The sequence below is a fragment of the Nerophis ophidion genome, linkage group LG23 (genome assembly GCF_033978795.1).
Source record: "Nerophis ophidion isolate RoL-2023_Sa linkage group LG23, RoL_Noph_v1.0, whole genome shotgun sequence".
Classification (NCBI taxonomy): domain Eukaryota; kingdom Metazoa; phylum Chordata; class Actinopteri; order Syngnathiformes; family Syngnathidae; genus Nerophis; species Nerophis ophidion.
The window spans coordinates 15384704-15400052 of record NC_084633.1 but is presented as its reverse complement, the minus strand read 5'-3'; the positions used below and the strand labels follow the sequence as shown (position 1 = coordinate 15400052).

Here is a 15349-nt window from a genome sequence, read left to right as displayed (position 1 = left end):
TTTTTTCCTGTTTTTTCCTCTTTAAACCGTTCTTTGTTGTTTTTTTCATCATTTATTCTCTACAAAAAACTTTCCGTAAAAGGAAAAAAATGTACGACGGAATGACAGACATTTTTTGATATATATAGATTTATTTATTAAAGGTAAATTGAGCAAATTGGCTATTTCTGGCAATTTATTTAAGTGTGTATCAAACTGGTAGCCCTTCGCATTAATCAGTACCCAAGAAGTAGCTCTTGGTTTCAAAACGGTTGGTGACCCCTGATATAGAGATTTACTGTAAGCATGAAATAAAAATAATAACAATAATTTGACTTATTTTCAACCTTTTAGTGCAGGGGTAGGGAACCTATGGCTCTAGAGCCAGATGTGGCTCTTTTGATGACTGCACCTGGCTCTCAGATAAATCTTAGCTGACATTGCTTAACACGATAAGTAATGAATAATTCTGCTGGTAATTACAGTGTCAAAAATAACATTCAAAATATAAACATTCTCATGCATTTTCATCCATCCATCCGGTTCCTACCGCACCTGTTCAAGAAGTCGCATTAATGGTGTCTTATTTATTGTTGGTTAGCTTCAGAATAACAATGTTATTAAAAAGAATAAGAGACTTATTATACTTGAAAAAATGTTGGTCTTTCTTAAAAATGCACGCATATAGTTGAAATCAGTGTAAAAAAAAAAAAAAATTATATGGCTCTCGCGGAAATACTTTTAAAAATATTTGGCTTGTATGGCTCTCTCAGCCAAAAAGATTCCCGACCCCTGTTTTAGTGACTGAGACCCTCTATGCTCCCCAGGAGCCCTAAGGATAAAAACAAAACAAAAAAAAAAAACATATATTTTGTATGTATTGGCCCTGCGATGAGGTGGCGACTTGTCCAGGGTGTACCCTGCCTTCCGCCCGATTGTAGCTGAGATAGGCGCCAGCGCCCCCCATGACCCCAAAAGGGAATAAGCGGTAGAATATGGATGGATGGATGGATGGATATATTTTGTTATGGTTTGAAAATGAAAAATATCAAAACGGCCCCTGCATGCTTAAAGGGGAACATTATCACCAAACCTATGCAAGCGTCAATATATACCTTGATGTTGCAGAAAAAAGACCATGTATTTTTTTAACCGTTTTCCCAACTCTAAATGGGTGAATTTTGGCAAATTAAACGCCTTTCTGTTTATCGGTCTTTTAGCGATGACGTCAGAACGTGACGTCACCGAGGTAACACACCCGCCATATTCATTTTCACATTACAAACACCGGGTCTCAGCTCTGTTTATTCGACTATTTTTTGGAACCTTGGAGACATCATGCCTCGTCGGTGTGTTGTCGGAGGGTGTAACAACACTAACAGGGAGGGATTCAAGTTGCACCACTGGCAAGAAATCTGCCGCCAGACCCCCATTGAATGTACCAGAGTGTCTTCACATTTTACCGGCGATGCTAAGACAGACATGGCACAGAGATGTATGGATAACCTGCAGATGCATTTGCAACGATTAAGTCAACAAAATCACAAAGGTGAGTTTTATTGATGATGTTGACTTATGTGCTAATCAGAAATATTTGGTCACGGCATGACTGCCAGCTAATCGATGCTAACATGCTACGCTAATCGATGCTAACATGCTATTTACGCTAGCCGTATGTACATTTGAAACTAGATACCCACATTTAATGCAATACAAACACTTACCAAACGACGGATTTAAGTTGCTCCAGTGTCACAAAATGCGAAAGTCCTGATCGTTTGGTCCGCACATTTTACCGGCGATGCTAATAAGGCAGCCATGCTATGGGCCACTTCATTAGGTACACCCACGCTATGGCCGAATAGCGTCAATAGCTTCAATTTCTTCTTCAATTTCGTTTTCGCTATCCGCCTCCATACTCCGACCATCTGTTTCAATACATGCGTAATCTGTTGAATCGCTTAAGCCGCTGAAATCCGAGTCTAATGTCGCTATATGTTGCTGTGGTAACCGCCATGTTGTTTGTATTGGCAGCACTGTATGACGTCACAGGGAAATGGATATTCCGGAACCGGTAAAATTCTGAAAAAAAACTTCAAAAAATACAACAGGCCACTGGGATCTAATTTTTATTGTTTTTAACCCTTTTGAAATTGTGATAATGTTCCCCTTTCCGTGTGCGGCCCTCTGTGGAAAAAGTTTGGACACCCCTGGAGTACAGCAATATAAATGATTCCTATCTTATAACTGCTTTAACAGTGACTGTTTCCATGATCTGCGATGAGGTGGCGACTTGTCCAGGATGTACCCCCCTTCCGCCCAATTGTAGCTGAGATAGGCGCCAGCGCCCCCCACGACCCCGAAAGGGAATAAGCGGTAGAAAATGGATGGATGGATGGATGGATGTTTCCGTGATAAAAAAAACAATTTATAAGTCAGTTTATTAAACAGCTCAAGTTCCGGCTCCCTTCAAAGAACTATAAATCACATCTTTAGTTGCCATAGTAAGACATTTATTAACAATGCAATGTGTTATGTAATATACAAGTGCAAAAAGAAATGAACCACTGGCGACATAAAAAGAATAAAAGTGCGCAAATTCCATGAAATACCCTCACACGCAGATAGCATCCCACCTCTGTTACGGCTTTGACACAAACAGAGGCGGGATGGCGTTCTGTGTGAAAGTGTGTCACGTAATGACAGGACTACTCCTTTAACACCCAAAATCTCCCGCCCTTTTGTGTTGAAAGCAATTATTCAATAGCCAACACATCTTTTTTTTTTTTTACACTTTGCTAAATTCCCCAGACTGATGAAACTAATTATGCCGTTTTTTTTATTTTTATGTTGCACTAATTTTGTGGTATCTGTGTGCAAGAGGCCTTTGTGTGTGTGTAGGCCGGGTTTGTTTTGTCTTTAAACTGTCATCATAGTTGGTCAAAATTATAAATAATTAAGCATTGCTTAATTTGATGATTTGCTGGGAGGGATCACAAGAGGTTTGTGTGTCACATAGAAGTACAGTGGGGCAAGAAAGTATTTTGTCAGCCACCGATTGTGCAAGTTCTCCCACTTAAAATGATGAGAGAGGTCTGTAATTTTCATCATAGGTACACTTCAACTGTGAGAGACAGAATGTGGATAAAAAATCCAGGAATTCACATTGTAAGAATTTTAAAGAATTTATCTGTAAATTATGGTGGAAAATAAGTATTTGGTCAACCATTCAAAGCTCTCACTGATGGAAGGAGGTTTTGGCTCAAAATCTCACAATACATGGCCCCATTTATTCTTTCCTTAAAGGCCTACTGAAATGAGATTTTCTTATTCAAACGGGGATAGCAGGTCCATTCTATGTGTCATACTTGATCATTTCGCGATATTGCCATGTTTTTGCTGAAAGGATTTAGTAGAGAACATCGACGATAAAGTTCGCAACTTTTGCTGCTGATAAAAAAGCCTTGCCTGTACCGGAAGTAGCAGACGATGTGCGCGTGACGTCACGGGTTGTGGAGCTCCTCACATCTGAACATTGTTTATAATCATGGCCACCAGCAGCGAGAGCGATTCGGACCGAGAATGCGACGATTTCCCTAGTAATTTGAGCGAGGATGAAAGATTCGTGGATGAGGAAAGTGAGAGTGAAGGACTAGAAAAAAAAGACTATTCAGTGGGAGCGATTCAGATGTTATTAGACAAATTTACTAGGATAAATCTGGAAAATCCCTTATCTGCTTATTGTGTTACTAGTGTTTTAGTGAGATTATATGGTCGTACCTGTACAACCTGAAGGTCGGCCCCGCACCTTTCTTCAGCACCAGTCGACGGGTGGTGGCAATGCCCATCTCTGCCTTTCGCAAAGCGCCCTCTTCCAAACACGATCTTTCGAAATGATCACTGCATAATACACTGTACTTTGTGTGTGTGGTCGAGTCCAACCGTGTTGGCTTGACCGCTCTGTTTCATAGTAAAGCTTCACCGTCATATTTCGGGAATGTAAACAATGAAACACCGGCTGTGTTTGTGTTACTAAAGGCGGCCGCAACCCGCCGCTTCCCACCTACAGCTTTCTTCTTTGACGTCTCCATTATTCATTGAACAAATTGCAAAAGATTCAGCAACACAGACGTCCAGAATACTGTGGAATTATGCGATGAAAACAGACGACTTATAGCTGTAAACGGTGCTGGAAAAAAATGTCCTCTACACTGCGTGACGTTACGCGCACGCCTCATCATTCCGCGACGTGTTAGCAGGATACTTCCGCGCGAAATTTAAATTTGCAATTTAGTAAACTAACCCGGCCGTATTGGCATGTGTTGCAATGTTAATATTTCATCATTGATATATAAACTATCAGACTGCGTGGTCGGTAGTAGTGGGTTTTCAGTAGGCCTTTAACACGAATCAATCGTCCTTTCCCCTTAGCAGAAAAACAGCCCCAAAGCATGATGTTTCCACCCCCATGCTTCACAGTAGGTGTGGTGTTCTTGGGATGCAACTCAGTATTCTTCTTCCTCCAAACACGACGAGTTGAGTTTATACCAAAAAGTTCTATTTTGGTTTCATCTGACCACATGACATTCTCCCAATCCTCTGCTGTATCATCCATGTATCCATTTTGGTATAAACTCAACTCGTGGTGTTTGGAGGAAGAAGAATACTGAGTTGCATCCCAAGAACACCATACCTACTGTGAAGCATGGGGGTGGAAACATCATGCTTTGGGGCTGTTTTTCTGCTAAGGGGACAGGACGATCGATCCGTGTTAAGGAAAGAATGAATGGGGCCATGTATCGTGAGATTTTGAGCCAAAACTCCTTCCGTCAGTGAGAGCTTTGAATGGTTGACCAAATACTTATTTTTACAAATAAATTCTTTAAAATTCCTACAATGTGAATTCCTGGATTTTTTTTCCACATTCTGTCTCTCACAGTTGAAGTGTACCTATGATGAAAATTACAGACCTCTGTCATCATTTTAAGTGGGAGAACTTGCACAATCGGTGGCTGACTAAATACTTTTTTGCCCCACTTTATGATCAATAAGGGGAGTTCTAGGCTGACTCGCTCACACGGTGACTAATGTAATTGTAGTCCGCACACAAGAGCTTCTCAGTAAACAGGTCAGAGTGTGAAATGTGACTCTCTTGACCTCAAATTAGCAGACACAAAGACTGCGGATGTGAATTTTAGTCACTCCAGGTATTTGCACGTAATGCAGTAGAACACAATTTCATGAAGTGTTTGACACTTGACACAAAAAAAAAAAAACACGTTCATGCAAGCAAAACACCATCTAGGGCAGTGCTATTCAACTGGAGGACTAGGAGTGACATCATACGGGACCCCAAGTTCAGTTCAAAACTCGGGGGAGGGGGGGGGACAAACATATTTTGGGGAGAAAATTCCGAAAAACATGCGAGTGCTTCTGTTATAAAGTATTCACAGAGCTTCCGCATTTTATTATGTGACAGCTTTATTAGAAAATGGAATACATCTATTTTGTCCTCAAAATTCTACACACAATACCCCATTATGGCATCGTGAAAAGCTGTTTTTATTCAAACGGAGCGCCGTTGGTCGAGTGGCCGTGCCGGCAACTTGAGGGTTCCAGTTTCGATTCCCGCTTCCGCCATCCTAGTCACTGCCGTTGTGTCCTAGGGCAAGACACTTTGCCCACCTGCTCCCAGTGCCACCCACACTGGTTTAAATGTAACTTAGTGGGTTTCATTATGTAAAGCGCTTTGAGTCACAAGTTCACTTCATTTTTGTTATTGCACATTTATTATAAATAAAAAATAAATAAAAAATCACAGCCTTTGCTCAATACTTTGTTAATGCACCATTGGTAGCAATTACAGCCTTAAGTATTTTAATAAGATTATGATGCAACAAGCTTGGCACACCTATACCATATTGCCAAAAGTATTCGGCCACCTGCCTTGACTCACATATGAACTTGAAGTGCCATCCGATTCCTAACCCGTAGGGTTCAATATGATGTGGGTCCATCTTTTGCAGCTATTACAGCTTCAACTCTTCTGGGAAGGCTGTCCACAATGTTGCGGAGTGTGTTTATAGGAATTTTCCACCATTCTTCCAAAAGCGCATTGGTGAGGTCACACACTGTTTGTCAAGAAGGCCCGGCTCTTAGTCTCCGTTCTAATTCATCCCAAAGGTGGTTCAGGTCAGGACTCTGCGCAGGCCAGTCAAGTTCATCCACACCAGACTCTGGCTTCCATGTCTTTATGGACCTTGCTTAGTGCACTGGTGCACAATCATGTTGGAAGAGGAAGGGGCCCGCTCCAAGCTGTTCCCACAGGGTTGGGAGCATGGAATTGTCAAAAATGTTTTAGTATCCTGGAGCATTCAAAGTTCCTTTCACTGGAACTAAGGGGCGAAGCCCAACTCGTGTAAAACAACACCACACCATAATTCCTCTTTCACCAAATTTCACACTCGGCACAATGTAACGTTTTCCTGGAAACCTCCAAACCCAGACTCGTCCATCAGATTGCCAGATAGAAAAACGTGATTCATCACTCCAGAGAAGGCGTCTCCACTGCTGTAGAGTCCAGTGGCGACGTACTTTACACCACTGCATTCCAGGCTTCGCATTGGATTTGGTGATGTATGGCTTAGATGCAGCTGCCCAGCCATGGAAACCCATTCCACGAAGCTCTCTGCGTACTGTACGTGGGCTAATTGGAAGGTCACGTGAAGTTCGGCGCTCTGTAGCAACTGACTGTGCAGAAAGCCTTTGCACTGTGCACTCCAGCATCCGCTGGACCCTCTCCGTCAGTTTACGTGGCCTACCACTTCATGGCTGAGTTGCTGTTGTTCCCAAATTCTTCACTTTTCTTCTGATAAAGCCCCAAGTTGACTTGGGAATATTTAGAAGCGAGAACATTTCACGACTGGATTTGTTGCACAGGTGGCATCCTATGACAGTTCCACCCTGGAAATCACTGAATGTGGTTGAGTGGCCAGACGGAAGCCATTTCTAAGTAAAAAAGTTTGCCAAAATGCACCTAAATTCAACTAAATCCTCTGGTCTGATGAGACCAAGATTGAACTATTTGGTGTGAATGCCAGGCGTCATGTTTGGAGGAAACCAGGCACCGCTCATCACCAGGCCAATACCATCCCTACAGTGGTACATCCCATGGTTATGGAAGCACCATGCCAGGAAGGTGTAGACTAATCAGGATAGAGGGAAAGATGAATGCAGTAATGCACGGAGACATCCTGGATGAAAACCAACGCTTCTCATCCAACCTGATTAGGCCTGAGGGTTCGCTGCAAAGAGGAACGGGCAAAACTGCCCGAAGATAGGTGTGCCAAAGGTGCATCAACAAGGTATTGAGCTGTGAATACTTTATGTACATTGTCCTGGGCATGGGATCTTGGCTAACTAGGAGGTTAACCCCTTTACTACTGTTACCCCTGACTGCCCCCGAGCCAAGGATTAGGTGAAGACCTCAGCGGCGGAGCAAGCAGAAGACGGTAGATTTAAGAACTACCACAACGGCTGCGAAGGCGGAAGAAGGCTGCAGCAGAAAAGGGTCCCCAGTCGTCTTGGACTCCATGCCACTGGACCCTGACCCGGATTTGCCAAGGATCGTGTGGTGACTGTCCGTGCACCAGTCTACCCAGGTAAAACAAATTAACGCACAGGCTTCCTCCATAAAGGGATACACCCCTACCTGGAGGATCGTCATACTCATTCCAGTGACCGCCGATGTTTTGATTGCTTCTAGGTTTGTGTTTTTTTATACATTTGAAAAACAAACGTTGCCATTATGGGGTATTGTGTGTAGAATTTTGAGGACAACAATGAATTCATTGAATTTTTGAATGAGGCTTTGGAAAAAATTAGGTGCTCTGAATGCACCCCTTTAAGTTCTTTCCTTTTTGGCAGGTACACATTTTGTTGGTAGTGAAGTGAAGTGAATTATATTTATATAGCGCTTTTTCTCTAGTGACTCAAAGCGCTTTACATAGTGAAACCCAATATCTAAGTTACATTCAAACCAGTGTGGGTGGCACTGGGAGCAGGTGGGTAAAGTGTCTTGCCCAAGGAGACAACGGCAGTGACTAGGATGGCGGAAGCGGGAATCGAACCTGCAACCCTCAAGTTGCTGGCACGGCCACTCTACCAACCGAGCTAAACCGCCCCACCAATGTAATGTGATTACTGCAGCTTGTTTACGTCACATGCAGTCGGTACTCATTTGTCCAGCTCCTTTTAATTGTGTGAATGCTCCAAAGCACATGGTTTTCTACACCAAAATTCATCTATTTATTATTAAAACTTCTTCTTCTTGAGATTTTGCCGCGCTCTACCTTCCAAATTTTTCATCCCATTCAAACCGCTCCCACTTCAAACTGTTCAACCTATTCGGGAATCGCGGGCTTTTCCCTTGACAAATTCCAAAAATCCCCAGATTTCCCAGAATTCCAGGTTTTCCGTGACATATTTTTTCCCCCCATTCAAAATTAATTGGCCATTTTTTCAAATATTCACCATTTACACATTTTTCAACCTATTCGAACCATTCTACCTTCAACACATTCCACCATCCTGGAAATTCAAACTATAAATTTTCCAAGTTTAAAAAAAAAAATCCAAGATGTTCCAGATTTCCTGCTTACCAACCATTTTCCACATATTTCAACACATTTCAACCGTTAATTTTTCCAAATTTTTCAAATTCTGTAATACCATTTCTCAATTTAAGTTAAAGGCCTACAGAAATGAGATTTTCTTATTTAAACGGGGATAGCAGGTCCATTCTGTGTCATACTTGATAATTTCGCGATATTGCCATATTTTTGCTGAAAAGATTTAGTAGAGAATATCGACGATAAAGTTCGCAACTTTTGGTGCTGATAATAAAGCCTTGCCTGTACCGGAAGTAGCAGACGATGTGCGTGTGACGTCATGGGTTGTGGAACTCCTCACATCTGAACATTGTTTACAATAATGGCCACCAGTAGTGAAAGCAATTCGGACCGAGAAAGCGACGATTTCCCCATTAATTTGAGCGAGGATGAAAGATACGTGGATGAGGAAAGTGAGAGTGAAGGACGAGAAAAAAAAAAGACTAGAGGGCAGTGGGAGCGATTCAGATGTTATTAGACAAAATTACTAGGATAATTCTGGAAAATCCCTTATCTGCTTATTGTGTTACCAGTGTTTTAGTGAGATTATATGGTCGTACCTGTACAACCTGAAGGTCGGCCCCGCACCTTTCTTCAGCACCAGTCGACGGGTGGTGGCAATGCCCATCTCTGCCCTTCGCAAAAAAAACCCTCTTCGAAACACGATCTTTCGAAATGATCGCTGCATAATACACTGTACTTTGTGTGTGTGTGTGGTCCAATCCAACCGTGTTCGCTTGACCAATCTGTTCCATAGTAAAGCTTCACCGTCATCTTTCGGGAATGTAAACAATGAAACACCGGCTGTGTTTGTGTTGCTAAAGGCGGCCGCAATACACCGCTTCCCACTTACAGCTTTCTTCTTTGATGTGTCCATTGTTCATTGAACAAATTGCAAAATATTCAGCAACACAGATGTCCAGAATACTGGGGTATTTTGCGATGAAAACAGACGACTTAATATCTGGGAACGATGCTGGAACAAAATGTCCTCAACAATCCGTGACGTCACGCGCACGCGTCATCATACCGAGACGTTTCAGCAGGATATTTCGGCGCGAAATTTAAAATTGCAATTTAGTAAACTAAAAAGGCCGTATTGGCATGTGTTGCAATGTTAATATTTCATCATTGATATATAAACTATCAGACTGTGTGGTCGGTAGTAGTGGGTTTCAGTCGGCCATTAAAGTTAAGTTAAAGTACCAATGATTGTCACACCCACACACTAGATGTGGTGAAATGTGTTCCTCTTGTTCACCCCCTGGGAGGTGAGGGGAGCAGTGAGCAGCAGCTGTGGCCACGCCCGCGAATCATATTGGTGATTTAACCCCCAATTCCAACCCTTGATGCTGAGTGCCAAGCAGGGAGGTAATGGGTCCCATTTGTATAGTCTTTGGTATGACTCGGCCTGGGGTTTGAACTCACGACCTACCGATCTCAGGGCGGACACTCTAACCACAAGGCCATTGAGACACCTTGTGTCTTCAGCATTTCTCGACCGATTTGAAAAATTTCCAGACCAAACATTTCAACTCATTCAGACCCTTCAGGTGTTTTACCATTTTCACCAACATTCCCAACTTTTTGGGGAAATTCCCATTGATATCAATGGGACTTTCTTTAAAGTTCCACAATTCCCACATTTTTCAACTGATTCCAACTTCAAAATATTCAGCCTGTTCAGGAATTGTTTGCTCTACTTCAATAATTAAAATAAAAAAAATTCCAGGATTTCAGTTCAACTTCAGCATTGGAGCATTCACACGCTATTCCGTCAGGAATGACCTCATTTAGTTTTTCTATTTATTGTTCTTCAAAGTTCCATTTGAGGTCCTCTCTTTTTCATAATTTGGGCTACTCAATTGGTCGTCCATGAGTTCGGTTCCCTGCGATGAGGTGGCGACTTCTCCAGGGTGTACCCTGCCTTCCGCCCGGGTGTAGCTGAGATAGGCACCAGCGACCCCAAAGGGAATAAGCGGTAGGAAATGGATGGAGTTCAGTTCCAGAAAACTTGTAAGAGAGTCACATTTTTTGCCTTTTTTTCTTTCAAAGTAAGAGGGTGCTGTCATAGTGATAATTTTCAACTAGTTTTTTTGCAGAAGGTCCTTAAAAACAGCAGAGCGCCCCTGTAACTCTGACAAAATAGACCAAAATTAAATATCTACTGTAGTGGACGCTGGTTCTCTGTGATATGCAAAATAAGACTAACAGTGAAGGGAGAAAACAGGCCCTCTGGTGCTTGGATTTCTGGAAAAGTGGCCCCCCCGAAACAACTTAGTTGAATATTCCTGCTCTAGACCAGACCTGGGCAAATTAAAGCCCGTTAAGCTTTTCAATCTGGCCCGCCGGACATTCCCAAATCAGTTTTTTTTTTTAGATCTTTAAGATGGAAAGTGGAGCTGCCATTATGATGTGCAGTCATGTTTTCTAATGACCGCAAAGTATTTCAATGGTTGGAATCTGCACTTTTGGATGATATACCAGTTACTATCCATCCATCCATCTTCTTCCGCTTATCCGAGGTCGGGTCGCGGGGGCAGCAGCCTAAACAGGGAAACCCAAACTTCCCTCTCCCCGGCCACCTCATCCAGCTCCTCCCGAGGCGTTCCCAGACCAGCCGGGAGACATACAGTAGTCTTCCCAACGTGTCCTGGGTCTTCCCCTTGGCCTCCTACCGGTCGGATGTGCCCTAAATACCTCCCTAGGGAGGCGTTCGGGTGGCATCCTGACCAGATGACCGAACCACTTCATCTGATCCTCTCGATGTAGCGGAGCAGCGGCTTTACTTTGAGTTCCTCCCGGATGACAGAGCTTCTCACCCTATCTCTAAGGGAGAGCCCCGCCACTCGGCGGAGGAAACTCATTTCGGCCGCTTGTACCCGAGATCCTGTCTTTTCGGTCATGATCCAAAGCTCATGACCATAGGTGAGGATGGGAACGTAGATCGACCGGTAAATTGAGAGCTTTGCCTTCCGGCTCAGCTCCTTCTTCACCACAACGGATCGATACAGCGTCCGCATTACTGAAGACGCCGCCTGCCGATCTCACGATCCACTCTTCACTCACTCGTGAACAAGACTCCTAGGTACTTGAACTCCACTTGGGGCAGGGTCTCCTCCCACAACCCGGAGATGGCACTCCACCCTTTTCCGGGCGACAACCATGGACTCAGACTTGGAGGTGCTGATTATCATCCCAGTCGCTTCAGTTACTATGGTAATCTAATTGGTTACTATGGTCATCTAATTAGTTACTATGGTAATGTAAGTCACAGCAGCCCAGAAGAGGCACCAAGCAGTGTGGGTGGGAAGTGTTTCCACAGACGCAGAAGGAGATTTTCACATCAATTTGTACCCTTTGCGTTCATATTTCACTGTTTTTTGCATTTCACTTGCTTGTAAAATACAAACCCCGTTTCCATATGAGTTGGGAAATTGTGTTAGATGTAAATATAAACGGAATACAATGATTTGCAAATCATTTTCAACCCATATTCGGTTAAATATGCTACAAAAACAAGATATTTGATGTTCAAACCGATTAACATTTTTTTTTTGCAAATCATTAACTTTTGAATTTGATGCCAGCGACACGTGACAAAGAAGTTGGGGAAGGTGGCAATAAATACTGATAAAGTTGAGGAATGCTCATCAAACACTTATTTGCAACATCCCACAGGTGTGCAGGCTAATTGGGAACAGGTGGGTGCCATGATTGGGTATAAAAGCGGCTTCCATGAAATGTTAAGTAATTCACAAACAATGATGGGGTGATGCTCACCACTTTGTAAGCAAATTGTCGAACCGTTTTAGAACAACATTTCTCAACGAGCTCAACTTGCAAGGAATTTAGGGATTTTACCATCTACGGTCCGTAAAATCATCAAAAGGTTCAGAGAATCGGGAGAAATCACTGCACGTAAGCGATGATATTACGGACCTTTGATCCCCTCAGGCGGTACTGAACCAAAAACTGACAATGTGTAAAGGATATCACCACATGGGCTCAGGAACACTTCATAAAACCACTGTCAGTAACGACAGTTGGTCGCTACATCTGTAAGTGCAAGTTAAAACTCTACTATGCAAAGCCAAAGCCATTTGTCAGCAACACCCGCAAAACGCTACCCGGCTTCGCTGGGCCCCAGCTCATCTAAGATGGTCTGATGCAAAGTGTAAAAAAGTTATGTGGTCTGACGAGTCCATATTTCAAATCGTTCTTGGAAACTATGGAACAAAGAGGAAAAAAAACCATAGGCGCAAAGTTCAAAAGCCAGCATGTGTGATGGTATGGGGGTGTATTAGTGCCCGAGGCATGGGTAACTTACACATCTGTGAAGGCACCATTAATGCTGAAAGGTCCATACAGGTTTTGGACCAACATATGTTGTCATCCAAGCAACGTTATCATGGACGCCCCTGTTTATTTCAGCAGGAAAATGCCAAGCCACGTGTTACAACAGCGTGGCTTTGTAAAAAAAAAAGAGTGCGGGTACTTTCCTGGCCCGCTTGCAGTCCAGACCTGTCTCCCATCGAAAATGTGTGGTGCATTATGAAGCGTAAAATACGACAGCGGAGACACCGGGACTGTTTAACGACTGACGCTCTACATAAAACAAGAATGGGAAAGAATTCCACTTTCAAAGCTTCAACAATTACTTTCCTCAGTTCCAAACGTTAATTGAGTGTTGTTAAAAGAAAAGGTGATGTAACACAGTGGTGAACATGCCCTTTCCCAACTACTTTGGCACGTGTTAATCATTATTTGCAAAAAAAATAAAGTTTATTAGTTTGAACATCAAATATATTGTGTTTGTAGTGCATTAAACTGAATATGGGTTGAAAAAGATTTGCAAAACATTGTATTCCGTTTATATTTACATTTAACACAATTTCCCAACTCATATGGAAACAGGGTTTGTATGTCGATCGAAACGGGATGTGACATTCATATTTTGTCAATATTTAGTGTTTTATCCTTCATAGAAAAATGTAAAATTCCATTACGTTTTTTAAGGCGGTCTGTCATTACCTTTTTAGCATTTAATCAGACATTATTGTGAGGTTTTGTATTAGTGTTCCTAAAAATAGATATGCTGGCCCCCCAGACAAATTTTTTTCTCTAAATGTGGCCCCCGAGTCAAAATAATTGCCCAGGCCTGTTCTAGACTATATAGTGTCACACTGATCCAGAGAGGCTAATACACATTTCTATTGGCTCTCATCAGATTGTGCACTTAGTAAGTGCACTCACAGTTCAGTGTCCTCAATGCGCTCTGGGTCCTTAATGGTTTCCAGGCGTCTCTGGCAGGCGTCTAAGATCTTTTTCCTGGGTCCTAAAGGGATGTGGATGCTCTTGAGGTCGTGGTCGGAGCACAGCAGGAGCGCTTCCAGGTCAATCTTCTCCCTCCTGAAGATGGAGAAAAAGTCGCTCATGCCGTGCACGGCCAGGAAGACCTCCAACGGGCTGGTGTGGGCCTCGTCGTCGTCGTCCAGCCCTAACTCCACCTCCTCCCAGGGAAGCTCGTCCATGTTCCTCTCTTGCAGGCTGCGGGCGCTCCCGATGCTGTCCTCGTCCAGACTGCGGTGAGGGTGCAGCCGGCTGCGGAGACGCACCGTGTTGTCGGAACCGTCAGCTCCCTCCTGACCGTTCAGCTCGAACAACCCCCCGCTTACGTAGTTCCTGCGGAAGACCATGGTGCCCAGACCAGGACGGTTGAACAAGGAATCGTGTCCTGAGTCTGTGCTGACCTCTGACTGGTCCACGTAGTTCCCATGAAGGTCGGGCTCGCTGATGGCACGTGAAATGGCGTCGTCGTCTCTGGGGAACATGTCACGGACATTCCGCCGGCCGTATTCCTTGGAGTTGACGTAGGTGCCCGGTTTGATGAACATGACATCGTTGCCCAGCTGGAGTCCTGAGAGGGAACGTACGCTCTTCCTCCCCTCCTCGTAGATCTTAAAGCTCCCGTCTCCCTGTTTTCTCTTCTCCAGTTTCTTCTGGATTTTTGTTTTCCCTCGATTTGTGGCATGAAGGGTAGCCTGGCAGGGACACAGCAAGGACACATACTTCAGTGACAAACAATGAACAGTTTTTGGTCAGACTTTTGCTTCGTCGGTCAGTTTTTCTGTCTACGTCCATCTGTCTATTCGCCCTCCTGATCATTGTTCCTCAATCTCAGGGGTCGGCAACCTTTACCACTCAAAGAGCCATTTCGACCCGTTTCACAAAATGAGGAAGACAATGGGAGCCGCGACTATTCTCGCCAATATCTGCTGATGGTCACCCAGATGACAAGAATAAGGGCATGCTATGAAGCCATTGCCTTTAACACCTTCTACAACATGTACAAACTGCTTGCCGGTCCAGCAACATGTTGTGAGAGGCTTCCGCAGATGCACGCACACGACTGGAAGGCATACTGGGTGACACAGAGTACACTGACGGTTGTGATATAAACAACTTTAACACTCCTACTAATATGCGCCACATTGTGAACCCACACAAAAGAAGAATGACAAACACATTTCGGGAGAAAATCCTCACAGGAACACAACATAAACGCAACACAACAAATACCCAGAATCCTTTGCATCCATGACACTTCCTGACGATGTTATACACCCCGTGAGCACCAAACCCCGCCCACCTCAACCACGCATGGAGGGGGATTTGGGTCTCGCGGGGTGTTATAACAT

General features: G+C 43.6%; 1 protein-coding gene across 1 annotated transcript in view; it reads right to left on the bottom strand.

Annotated features, from left to right (window-relative positions):
* Nucleotides 1-2403: 2403 nt before the first annotated feature.
* Nucleotides 2404-15349, bottom strand: part of ush1ga (Usher syndrome 1Ga (autosomal recessive)) — a 51674-nt gene continuing 38728 nt past the window's right edge. Inside the window, exon 3 of the mRNA XM_061884965.1 lies at nucleotides 2404-14692. Within this exon, the coding sequence (XP_061740949.1) occupies nucleotides 13901-14692 (792 nt within the window). The 3' untranslated portion in view covers nucleotides 2404-13900. The remainder of the gene's footprint in view (nucleotides 14693-15349) is intronic.